This window comes from Nerophis ophidion, linkage group LG29, assembly GCF_033978795.1.
Source record: "Nerophis ophidion isolate RoL-2023_Sa linkage group LG29, RoL_Noph_v1.0, whole genome shotgun sequence".
Lineage (NCBI taxonomy): Eukaryota > Metazoa > Chordata > Actinopteri > Syngnathiformes > Syngnathidae > Nerophis > Nerophis ophidion.
In genome coordinates this window covers 2,411,854-2,425,075 of record NC_084639.1, presented here as the reverse complement: position 1 = coordinate 2,425,075, position 13,222 = coordinate 2,411,854, and the positions used below count along the sequence as shown (strand labels likewise).

The 13,222-nt window shown below is 44.2% G+C and overlaps 1 protein-coding gene across 3 annotated transcripts in view; it reads left to right on the top strand.

Moving 5' to 3' along the window:
• LOC133546044 (C-terminal-binding protein 1) overlaps positions 1 to 12,023 on the top strand; it is a 44,471-nt gene extending 32,448 nt beyond the window's left edge. For 2 of the 3 annotated variants that reach the window (XM_061891861.1, XM_061891862.1), the window contains exons 4-11: positions 50 to 153; positions 227 to 329; positions 4,756 to 4,880; positions 5,074 to 5,163; positions 7,452 to 7,582; positions 7,638 to 7,786; positions 7,910 to 8,024; positions 8,210 to 12,023. In XM_061891861.1, coding sequence (XP_061747845.1) covers positions 50 to 153; positions 227 to 329; positions 4,756 to 4,880; positions 5,074 to 5,163; positions 7,452 to 7,582; positions 7,638 to 7,786; positions 7,910 to 8,024; positions 8,210 to 8,402 — 1,010 coding nt within the window. In that variant the 3' untranslated portion in view covers positions 8,403 to 12,023. The remainder of the gene's footprint in view (positions 1 to 49; positions 154 to 226; positions 330 to 4,755; positions 4,881 to 5,073; positions 5,164 to 7,451; positions 7,583 to 7,637; positions 7,787 to 7,909; positions 8,025 to 8,209) is intronic. The other variant, XM_061891863.1, reaches the window with a different exon arrangement.
• The last annotated feature ends 1,199 nt before the right edge of the window (positions 12,024 to 13,222 follow it).

Sequence of the window (13,222 nt, the reverse complement as noted above, 5' to 3'; positions counted from 1 at the left end):
TGTATGCCTGCAGGCTGTCACTGAATTGCTCTTTTTTCCTTGCCAACAGGAATAGCTGTGTGTAACATGCCTGCCGCTTCAGTCGAGGAGACGGCTGACTCCACGCTGTGCCACATCCTCACCTTGTACCGACGCACCACGTGGCTGCATCAGGTTTGCTGTGGCTTGTCGGAGCTACTTAAATAAACAACATTTGATTTCTTATGTACTGCTGTGTTACACACAGACGCTGCGGGAGGGAACAAGGGCTCAGAGTGTGGAGCAGATCCGAGAGGTGGCTTCAGGAGCTGCAAGGATCCGAGGGGAGACACTGGGACTCATTGGACTAGGTAATATAACGCAAATATGACTTTTCAGATTAAATCTGACCAGTCTAAATCCATGAGCATGAACTGATGAAGCCTGCTCGGATGAGAGGCGAAACGTCTTCTAAGACGAACGGAACAGTCCAGTTGCGATGGATTGAATACCCTGAGAATACAATGACCTAGGGCTGGGCGATATTGGCTTTTATTAATATCGCGATATTTTTATGCCATATTGCGATATATGATATATATCTCCATATTTTGCCTTGGCCTTGAATGAACACTTGATACATTTAATCACAGCAGTATGATGATTCTATGTGTCTACATTCAAACATTCTTCTTCATACTGCATTCATATATCCATCCATCCATCCATCCATCATCTTCCGCTTATCCGAGGTCGGGTCACGGGGGCAACAGCCTAAGCAGGGAAACCCAGACTTCCCTCTCCCCAGCCACTTCGTCTAGCTCTTCCCGGGGGATCCCGAGGCGTTCCCAGGCCAGCCGGGAGACATAGTCTTCCCAACGTGTCCTGGGTCTTCCCCGTGGCCTCCTACCGGTTGGACGTGCCCTAAACACCTCCCTAGGGAGGCGTTCGGGTGGCATCCTGACCAGATGCCCGAACCACCTCATCTGGCTCCTCTCGATGTGAAGGAGCAGCGGCTTTACTTTGAGTTCCTCCCGGATGGCAGAGCTTCTCACCCTATCTCTAAGGGAGAGACCCACCACCCGGCGGAGGAAACTCATTTCGGCCGCTTGTACCCGTGATCTTATCCTTTCGGTCATGACCCAAAGCTCATGACCATAGGTGAGGATGGGAACGTAGATCGACCGGTAAATTGAGAGCTTTGCCTTCCGGCTCAGCTCCTTCTTCACCACAACGGATCGGTACAACGTCCGCATTACTGAAGATGCCGCACCGATCCGCCTGTCGATCTCACGATCCACTCTTCCCTCACTCGTGAACAAGACTCCTAGGTACTTGAACTCCTCCACTTGGGGCAGGGTCTCCTCCCCAACCCGGAGATGGCACTCCACCCTTTTCCGGGCGAGAACCATGGACTCGGACTTGGAGGTGCTGATTCTCATTCCGGTCGCTTCACACTCGGCTGCGAACCGATCCAGCGAGAGCTGAAGATCCCGGTCAGATGAAGCCATCAGGACCACATCATCTGCAAAAAGCAGAGACCTAATCCTGCGGTTACCAAACCGGAACCCCTCAACGCCTTGACTGCGCCTAGAAATTCTGTCCATAAAAGTTATGAACAGAATGGGTGACAAAGGGCAGCCTTGGCGGAGTCCAACCCTCACTGGAAACGTGTCCGACTTACTGCCAGCAATGCGGACCAAGCTCTGGCACTGATCATACAGGGAACGGACTGCCACAATAAGACAGTCCGATACCCCATACTCTCTGAGCACTCCCCACAGGACTTCCCGAGGGACACGGTCGAATGCCTTCTCCAAGTCTACAAAGCACATGTAGACTGGTTGGGCAAACTCCCATGCACCCTCAAGAACCCTGCCGAGAGTATAGAGCTGGTCCACAGTTCCACGACCAGGACGAAAACCACACTGTTCCTCCTGAATCCGAGGTTCGACTATCCGACGTAGCCTCCTCTCCAGTACACCTGAATAAACCTTACCGGGAAGGCTGAGGAGTGTGATCCCACGATAGTTGGAACACACCCTCCGGTCCCCCTTCTTAAAGAGAGGGACCACCACCCCGGTCTGCCAATCCAGAGGTACCGCCCCCGATGTCCACGCGATGCTGCAAAGTCTTGTCAACCAAGACAGCCCCACAACATCCAGAGCCTTAAGGAACTCCGGGCGGATCTCATCCACCCCTGGGGCCTTGCCACCGAGGAGCTTTTTAACTACCTCAGCGACCTCAGCCCCAGAAATAGGAGAGTCCACCACAGATTCCCCAGGCACTGCTTCCTCAAAGGAAGACGTGTTGGTGGGATTGAGGAGGTCTTCGAAGTATTCCTTCCACCTATCCACAACATCCGCAGTCGAGGTCAGCAGAACACCATCCGCACCATACACGGTGTTGATAGTGCACTGCTTCCCCTTCCTGAGGCGGCGGACGGTGGTCCAGAATTCATATATGCTACTTTTAAACTTTCATGCAGAGAGGGAAATCACAACTAAGTCAATTGACCAAAACTGTATTTATTAAATACTCTTCATTCTCTCACGGGTGACTTTTTAAATGAAAGAACAAATTAATAGTGTTGCTACCTTTTTGTAGTAACACTTCTGCGGCGTACTTTGCATATTGCTGTTGTCTGCTGAAGATCTTCAATCAATCAATCAATGTTTACTTATATAGCCCTAAATCACTAGTGTCTCAAAGGGCTGCGCAAACCACTACGACATCTTCGGTAGGCCCACATAAGGGCAAGGAAAACTCACACCCAGTGGGACGTCGGTGACAATGATGACTATGAGAACCTTGGAGAGGAGGAAAGCAATGGATGTCGAGCGGGTCTAACATGATACTGTGAAAGTTCAATCCATAGTGGATCCAACACAGTCGCAAGAGTCCAGTCCAAAGCGGATCCAACACAGCAGCGAGAGTCCCGTTCACAGCGGAGCCAGCAGGAAACCATCCCAAGCGGAGGCGGATCAGCAGCGCAGAGATGTCCCCAGCCAATACACAGGCGAGCAGTACATGGCCACCGGATCGGACCGGACCCCCTCCACAAGGGAGAGTGGGACATAGGAGAAAAAGAAAAGAAACGGCAGATCAACTGGTCTAAAAAGGGAGTCTATTTAAAGGCTAGAGTATACAAATGAGTTTTAAGGTGAGACTTAAATGCTTCTACTGAGGTGGCATCTCCAACTGTTACCGGGAGGGCATTCCAGAGTACTGGAGCCCGAACGGAAAACGCTCTATAGCCCGCAGACTTTTTTTGGGCTCTAGGAATCACTAACAAGCCGGAGTCCTTTGAAGGCAGTTTTCTTGCCGGGACATATGGTACAATACAATCGGCAAGATAGGATGGCGCTAGACCGTGTAGTATTTTATACGTAAGTAGTAAAACCTTAAAGTCACATCTTAAGTGCACAGGAAGCCAGTGCAGGTGAGCCAGTATAGGTATATATGTATGTATATATGTATATAAAGGTATATACAGTATAGGTATATATGTATGTATATATGTATATAAAGGTATATACAGTATAGGTATATATGTATGTATATATGTATATAAAGGTATATACAGTATATATGTATGTATATATGTATATAAAGGTATATACAGTATAGGTATATATGTATGTATATATGTATATAAAGGTATATACAGTATATATGTATGTATATATGTATATAAAGGTATATACAGTATAGGTATATATGTATGTATATATGTATATAAAGGTATATACAGTACAGGCGTAATGTGATCAAACGTTCTTGTTCTTGTCAAAAGTCTAGCAGCCGCATTTTGTACCAACTGTAATCTTTTAATGCTAGACATGGGGAGACCCGAAAATAATACGTTACAGTAGTCGAGGCGAGACGTAACAAACGCATGGATAATGATCTCGGCGTCTTTCGTGGACAAAATGGAGCGAATTTTAGGAATATCACGGAGATGAAAGAAGGCCGTTTTAGTAACACTTTTAATGTGTGCCTCAAAGGAGAGAGTTGGGTCAAAGATAACACCCAGATTCTTTACCGTGTCGCCTTGTTTAATTGTTTGGTTGTCAAATGTTAGAGTTGTATTATTAAATATAGGTCGGTGTCTAGCAGGACCGATAATTTGAAGCCAAACCACCGCCACATGATGGACCCCCTGCTCTTCATTTTGGGCATTTATTGTTCTTCCTCCATTTGTGATCAGTTTCGCACCATCTCTCTCTTGTATTGCTCGACCTGCCACAGCTAACGTTAGCCATGCCGCTACCTCTCTGATCGGCGAGAGTGTATGACACTAGACGCGCGAGAGTATGTGACGTATGTAAGAAGGCGGGCTTGTTTTATGTCTCGGTGAGAATGAGAGACGAGGAGGAGTGAGAAACGCCTGTTGTGTAATACCCGCAGCTAAAAGCAACTCGACCTAATGCTAACGTTAGCTCTCGGTGAGAGCACAAGACGCTAGACAGTATGTGACGTATGTAACAAGGCGGGCTTGTTTTATGTCTAAGTGAGAAGGAGACGAGAAGGAGTGAGAAACACCAGTAATGTAACGCACGCAGCAAAAAGCAACTGTGTGAGAACATATAATCGAATATTACGATATAGTAATTTTCTATATCGCACAGAGACAAACCTGCGATATATCGTTTATATGGATATATCGCCCAGCTCTACAATGACCTGTAACAATGAGAACATCCATAGACTTGACTGGGTTCTTCCTCACTCTGCTAATTGTAAAAAGTCTTGGTGCCCCAGCATGCATATTTAGGTGTGTTTGTGTGTCTATAGGTCGGGTGGGTCAGGCTGTTGCCCTACGAGCCAAGGCGTTCGGCTTCAACGTTTTTTTTTACGACCCCTACCTTGCTGATGGTGTTGAGAGATCCCTGGGCCTTCAAAGGGTCACCACACTACAGGTAGTAACACAACACATGATAATGTGAGGGACAGTTTTGGACACTATCACAGGTATGAATTTAACAGTATGCATCCACTGCAACAGGTATATACCTTGGGCAGTTAATGCATAGTCATCTGTGGCTACGAAATAGAAATGCACCAGAAATTGTTTTACTCAAGCAGTTAGTTCAAGTTCATCCATTTTGTCAGGATCTACTCTTCCACTCCGACTGCGTCTCACTGCATTGCAGCCTGAACGAACACAACCACCACCTGATCAACGACTTCACCATCAAGCAGGTGTACAATCAGTTGCATGCAAAGCTGTTATGTTTTTATGTGTTTAATCCAGTCAGTTAGAGCAAATTCCTCTAAATCAGGGGTGTCCAAAGTGCAGCCCGGGGGCCATTTGCGGCCTGCAGGTCATTTATTAACGGCCCCACGGCACATTTTAAGAATACAATTGAAAAAAATTAAAAACATAAAAAGTGGTATGAAAGAGCAAAGGTGAAATGTAACAAATTGTTGCAATGCTTACTGTGACAATCTGTCACTTTATTTCTGTTAATTTTCGGGTTTTTGTATTTACTTCCTGTTCAGTGCTCTTACTTTGTTGCATTTCCTGTTTTATTCACGAGCACTGTTGTTTTTCTCTTTTCGTTGATTGGCAGCGGTTCACACCTGCTGTCAATCAAACTACTGCCTATTTATATTTCACTCGAGCACTCCTCAGTGCTCGAAGATAAATCTATGTTTGGTGAACTTACTATGCAAGACTGCTTTATGTTTATTTGTTTTCTTATGAGTTCTGAATTAAATTCCTCTTATCTTCACTCAACCCTCCTGGATTTTTGCATCATCGGGGACACACAACTGCAGCCATGCGAGTTCCCAACACTTACTCTTATAACACAAAGCTGCCTTGCAGGCTGTTTCTTTCTTTAAAAAATAATTATGAATAAAAATCAATGTCATTTTGAATTATTGACCTATTCAAGGCTTCGATTACGTCACATTAAATATTCCACTTTGAGATATTTTTTGGGGAAAAATTTGCTTTTTCTGTGTTTTGCCATATAAAAAACTGAGCTGTTTTTTTAAAGAAGGGTCTAAAACAAACAAAACATAAACAACTATAACACCTAAAATTGACGGATATATCTGAAGTTGATCTCGAGATTATTGTGCTAAAAGTAAACAGTAAAAAAATGTTTTACAGTATAATTAATTTTTTAACATTTTAATAAGTAGGACACTTTTGGATCCCCAATTATTTTAGTGTGATTTGTTTTTAAGTGTCATTGCTCAAAAATAATAATGAACAAAAATCCAAAATTAAGGCTCCAATTATTATATAAAATCAAATATTCCACCTAAAAAAGTTATTGGGTGAAAATATTGCATATTTTCTGTTTTTTCCATTTTTTTTTCTAATGTTCATCTAGAGCATGGGTGTCAAACTCTGGCCCGCCGCCGTGTAATTTAATTTGGCACTTGAGGCAATATCAATTTAGAATTAGAACTGGCCCGCCGGTGTTATACAGTGGCGGTGCTGCTGTATCACCGCATTCAACGCTAATTCTCATACTTGCCAATCCTCCGGATTTTTCCAGGAGAATCCCGAATTTCAGTGCCCCCCCCGAAAATCTCCCGGGGCAACCATTCTCCCGAATTTCCACCTGGACAACAATATTGGGGGCGTGCCTTAAAGGTACTGCTTTTAGCATCCTCTACAACCTGTCGTCACGTCCGCTTTTTTTCCATAAAAACAGCGTGCCGGCCCACTCACATAATAAATGCGGCTCATACACACACACAAGTGTATGCAAGCATACTTGGTCAACAGCCATACAGGTCACACTGAGGGTGGCCGTATAAACAACTTTAACACTGTTACACCACACTGTGAACCCACACCAAACAAGAATGACAAACACATTCCGGGAGAACATCCGCACCGTAACACAACAGAACACATACCCAGTTTCCCTTGCAGCACTAACTCTCCCGGGACGCTACATTATACACCCCCGCTACCAACAAAACTGGATTTTGCATGTCACTATAAAGTTATATAAGCCTTGCTTGTTCAATATTCCATGCAAAACTTGCTTGGGTCCCTATTAAAAGGTTAAGTTGTTCAACATTGGCCCGCGGCTTTGTTCAGTTTAGAATTTTGGCCCACTCTGTGTTTGACTTTGACACCCCTGATCTAGAGATTTAAAACTTGCAAAATAATAAAAATTACAATACTGAATAATGACACATTTTTCATATTTTTTTGACCAAACCCCTTTGGCCTCCACTCAGTTATGAGTGGAGGCCTAAATGTATATTTTTTATACATATATTGTATTGTTTTTTAAAATAAAAATTATGAAAATGGCCCCCGCTTGCTCTGATTTTTCAGTGTGCGGCCCTCAGTGGAAAAAGTTTGGACACCCCTGCTCTAAATAATAACAATTACAACAACTCACTCATCCAAGACGATACATGCACCTTACGAAGAATGTAGTCATTTTGCAGAACAATCCAGAGTCTTCTACTTTCCTGTAGTGTTGCGCTGAATACTGCCATGTGTTTTAAAGATGCGCCAGGGAGCCTTTCTGGTCAACACAGCTAGGGGGGGTCTGGTGGATGAGAAGGCCCTTGCTCAAGCCCTGAAGGACGGGAGGATACGCGGAGCTGCCCTAGACGTTCACGAGACAGAGCCTTTTAGGTAAAGAAGATTACAAGAATAGATTGACTGCAAGGGTATATTTATTTTGTTATAGCTCTAGCTGTTATCGTCATAGCTTCAGTCAGGGCCCGCTGAAGGATGCGCCCAATCTGATCTGCACTCCTCATGCTGCCTGGTACAGTGAACAGGCCTCGTTGGAGATGAGAGAGGAGGCAGCTAGAGAGATACGAAGGGCAATCACAGGTACACACATTGTGCAAATCTAAGGGCTTGCATCAAAACACAGAGCGGTGTTATTGTTATCCTGTTCTTTTGGCAATTATGGAATCACTGACTGAAGATCTATCCATCTCTCGCTGCATTCAGGTCGTGTACCAGACAGTCTGAAGAACTGCGTCAATAAGGAGTTTCTGACTCAGAACAACCACTGGACCGGGGTTGACCCAGCTACTGTCCACCCAGAACTAAATGGCGCCTACCGGTAAGAGCAACACTATACACAAATCGTTACAATAGGTGTCCCTCATATTAGGTGACTGAACTTATCATAGATATGTTGTAAGGGTCTCAACCATCAGCAAGGAGTTCCAAACAGCATATGCCGCACACTCACAAGTCTTCCAGAATAAGTGAAAATTATCATTTGTAACTCTCTCCCGCTTCCAGGTACCCACCGGGGGTTGTGAACTTGCCAGCCGGTCTGCCGCCTCCTGTTGAAGGCATTGTGCCCAACGCTGTACCCATCATTCACTCTCTACCGCCTGCTATCACACACCCTCCACATGCACCATCACCTGGACAAAACACAGTCAAGCCACCAGAGGGCGACAGAGAACAGCATTCAAATGATCAGCTGTAGTCTTGCCCTTTCGCTGCAGAGTCATCACGGCGAGTCTCCACACATCTAAATGAAGTCAACAAGTGGAGGTCTAAATAACTACTGATTCCAAACGTAAAGGCAATTGACACCTAGTTGCTTGTTTGCACTCCAAAGAGAAAGTAGAAGATGCTACCAGCCATTGTCAAGAAGAGGAAAGAAAGACCATTTTGCTCATTTTGGAAAAAAAAAAAAAGACTAACTCCAGATTTCCACGACATGCGTAATGGCTGCTGAACGGCTCTGCTGCGGAACGGCTCCCGTGATGCGCCGTCGCAATGGGCGCCATCTGCGATGCGCATTGACTAGCGCAAAAGACAACAGTTTTGCCTTGGACAACGACTACTTTATTTTGTATCTATAGCAAACAACAACAAAACCACATGGCCAGCTAGCACACACATTTTTCATTTACCTCCCGCAGACCAGTCCCCTGCTTTGCTCGCACCTGTGTCAATACACACAGGCCCCCAAAATAGCTGTCCCAGGATATGCCTTTAATATGATTTATTTATTTATTTTGGACCTTCAAAAACAACATCTCATTCATAGTGTCGACTGCGTGAAATGTAGAACTTTGACCAATTGACTTAAGGGATACGCCAAATGCATATAATATTGTATTTTGAAAACTTTTTTTTGTGTCTGTGCAAGAATTTCTGTCCAGCACATGCAGAATTTTGCTGAATTGATGTGTTTATGTGGCAGAGGCCGTGCACAGCGTGCCATCAGGCGGTGAAACTGACACACTGACTAGAATGGATGCGTATTGGCTCTGCCACGCATAGCAGCCGTTACGCATGTAGTGGAAGTCCAAAGTAAACCCGTTGTGTTGGACTGTGGTGTTTCCAGAGTTAGAAGAGCAGGTTTCATGACTTTCTTTACAGTATTTTTTGTCATTTCCTTATTTTGACGTGCAAGCAAAAGTAGTAGGCTACGAAATGAATGTAAGCAGTGTGTGTACAGTTTTTAGATGCAAGGCAAAAGATACTAATATCTGTATTCAAATTCAAACAAGTATTTGGCTTATTTTATCAATTGGCTTAACACTTTGAGATGTTTACCTTTGCTTGTGTTAACAGACTAACCAGCCCCCTGATAAGAGGCAGCTTTTTTGCACAGCATCTCAGGAAATTACGTTTCCGCAGTTTATATATTCTTTAAACTTTAAGAATTCCATTTTCTGCCACTTAGTGCTTTTTGTTCTTTGGACTGCTGGCCTTTTTCTTGTCCCACTCTATGACAAAATCAAACTTGAAGAGCTTAAGATTGAACAATGTTTGTTGTAGTTTGCTATGTTTAAGGGGCATGCAATTTTGCTCTTGGGACTTGTACTAAATGTTCAACCCATATGGAGGGCTTGTGAAAAGAAATACTGTAGAAAGGTGGCAAAATGGTATGCTTGGCTGGGACAACTTCATCCCCAGTCAAGATAAAATTGTTTTTCTTTCACTACAATGTTGTTGATCAGAGGCTGTCAACGAACTGACGCACTGAGACACGATACCGTAGCACATTTAAGAAACTGTTAAAAAATGTGATGTATATTTTCTTCATATTTTCATGATCCGGCGCTTCCTCTACTAAATGGAGTATTCAAGAGTAGCAGAGCGTGACAAGTTTTGCACAAGGTTTACAAATGGTGCACAATTGAATAAGATTGTGTGTCGCTTTACTTTCTGCCGAGGGTTTTTTTTAAATATTTCACACCCTTCAAATCTTCAGACTCCTCTGCTTCCTAAGCCATGTTGGCTGACAAAAACATCCATCCATCCATCCATCCATCATCTTCCGCTTATCCGAGGTCGGGTCGCGGGGGCAGCAGCCTAAGCAGGGAAGCCCAGACTTCCCTATCTCCAGCCACTTCGTCTAGCTCTTCCCGGGGGATCCCGAGGCGTTCCCAGGCCAGCCGGGAGACATAGTCTTTCCAACGTGTCCTGGGTCTTCCCCGTGGCCTCCTACCAGCTGGACGTGCCCTAAACACATCCCTAGGGAGGCGTTCGGGTGGCATCCTGACCAGATGCCCGAACCACCTCATCTGGCTCCTCTCGATGTGGAGGAGCAGCGGCTTTACGTTGAGTTCCTCCCGGATGGCAGAGCTTCTCACCCTATCTCTAAGGGAGAGACCCGCCACCCGGCAGAGGAAACTCATTTCGGCCGCTTGTACCCGTGATCTTATCCTTTCGGTCATGACCCAAAGCTCATGACCATAGGTGAGGATGGGAACGTAGATCGACCGGTAAATTGAGAGCTTTGCCTTCCGGCTCAGCTCCTTCTTCACCACAACGGATCGATACAACGTCCGCATTACTGAAGACGCCGCACCGATCCGCCTGTCGATCTCACGATCCACTCTTCCCCCACTCGTGAACAAGACTCCTAGGTACTTGAACTCCTCCACTTGGGGCAGGGTCTCCTCCCCAACCCGGAGATGGCACTCCACCCATTTCCGGGCGAGAACCATGGACTCGGACTTGGAGGTGCTGATTCTCATTCCGGCTGGCTGACAAAAACAAAGTATCACAAAAGTATGTGAAGGACAACACCCTGGTCTACTATCCCTTTAACATTTCATGATGGGTCCTTACTAAGTATACCGTTTAGCCACCGCTGTGCTCTCTGTGTCTGTGTGTACATAATATGGTGTTCTGCCTGCCTGTGTCAATGTGACTTGGTGGTATCTGTGTCTAAAAACAGCGCTGGGATAAGGAGTGGTGCATTGGACTCCCCTGAAGGCATCGTCACTAACACTTCCACAGAAATTTCCCACCAAAACAATTGCAAAGTTGGGGGACAGACTTGTCTCATGGTTTAAACCATGGATAGGGAACCTATATTCAGTATGGCCCGAGCGAGATAGAATCCGAACATAGGACATGCAATCCGAATGAGTTAACCCAAAAAGCCCAAAACAAATAATTTACAAATGCTCACACAGGGGTTAAACACAAAATAACACCATCAAGGTTTATGATCTTGGAAGTTAAGCCAAGTCACGTTGCTTTTAGGACCGCACTCTACCAGTGTCTGAGTAGCTAACAGTTCACTGTTGCCTACCTGTTCTTTAGGGTGAGGTATAAGCCTAGCAATCAGGGATGGAAATTTCACATCGACATTACTGATGGGTCTCCTACAACCTGAGCTTTTGTCAAAATCGTATCGGGATGTCTCGATTAGATAGCACACAGGTTCAATATTGTATGTCTGGGATCTCTGGGATTTCTGAAAGGAATTCTGTGACATTGTGAACTTGAAGCCCACACATTCCTCACAAGATGCCTGTCACCGTTTGGAGGAGACACTTTGCAGAGAGTGCATTATTTCCATAGCTACCTTAAAGGAAACTGCCGTCATCAAGACAAAAAGCACACAAACTCCCAAAAAATGCCCTATGAAATTCCATCCCTGGTAGTGAAATTCAGTCCATTGTTGCCTCCCCTTTGTCCCTTTTATGGTTAAGTAGTAGGCGTAGCAATATACAGTACATATATATTCTATATACGACAGTAAATATTATTTTTGGTCAAACCTGACAAAGATATGTTTGTGATTGTATGCATTTGTATGAATTATTTTAAAAGGAAATAAAACCGTGGAAGATGATGGTTTTGATTCATTTTTTCATGTCTTGGTTTGTTAATGACATGAATTGAAACGAAAGGAATACAATCTCTACAACATAAACAGTTCAACACTTTTTTTTGTACTGCAATCCTGATCTATGTAGCTATGCAGCTTCTAGTTTTGCATTGTCTACCCCAGTGTTTTTCAACCTTTTTGGAGCCAAGGCACAATTTTTTACTTTGAAAAAATGCAGAGACACACCACCAGCAGAAATCATTAAAAGATGAAACTCAGTTGACAGTAAAAAGTGGTTGTCGCAATTGTTGGATATGACTTTAAAGCATAAGCAAGCAGGCATCACTATAGCTCTTGTCTCAAAGTAGGTGTACTGTCACCACCTGTCACATCACACCCTGACTTATTTGGACTTTTTTGCTGTTTTCCTGTGTGTAGTGTTTTACTTCTTGTCTTGCTCTCTTATTTTTGGTGGCTTTTTCTCTTTTTTTGGTATTTTCCTTTGAGCAATATTTCCCGCATCTACTTTGTTTTAGCAAGTAGCAATCAAGAATATTTCAGTTGTTTTTATCCTTCTTTGTGGGGACATTGTCATGTCATGTTCAGATGAACATTGTCTTTGCTCCACAGTAAGTCTTTGCTGTCGTCCAGCATTCTGTTTTTGTTTACTTTGTAGCCAGTTCAGTTTTAGCTTTGTTCCGCATAGCCTTCCCTAAGCTTCAATGCCTTTTCTTAGGGGCACTTACCTTGTATTTATTTTTGGTTTAAGCATTATACACCTTTTTACCTGCACCCTGCCTTCCGCTGTTCCTGACATCTACAAAGCAATTAGCTAGGTGGTGCCACCTACTGATATGGAAGAGTATTACACGGTTACTCTGCCGAGCTCTAGACAGCACAGACACTCAACAACAACACATCATTTGCAGACTATAATTACTGGTTGGCAAAACATATTTGTAACCCAAATAGGCGAAGTAAGATAATCTCCCACGGCACACCAGACTGGATCTCACAGCACAAAAACACTGGTCTACCCTGCATGCCACCAACAGTATTGTTTGTGCTCCCAGTTATGTAGGAGCAACCCACTAGATGTCACTATTACAGCTGCTAAACTGCAACCAGCAGTGAATTACGCATCATCTCAAGTTTGCCTTGTATACTTCATACTTGTTTGTTTTTTTGTAGTTGTTGTTTTGGTTTTACACAATTATCATGTA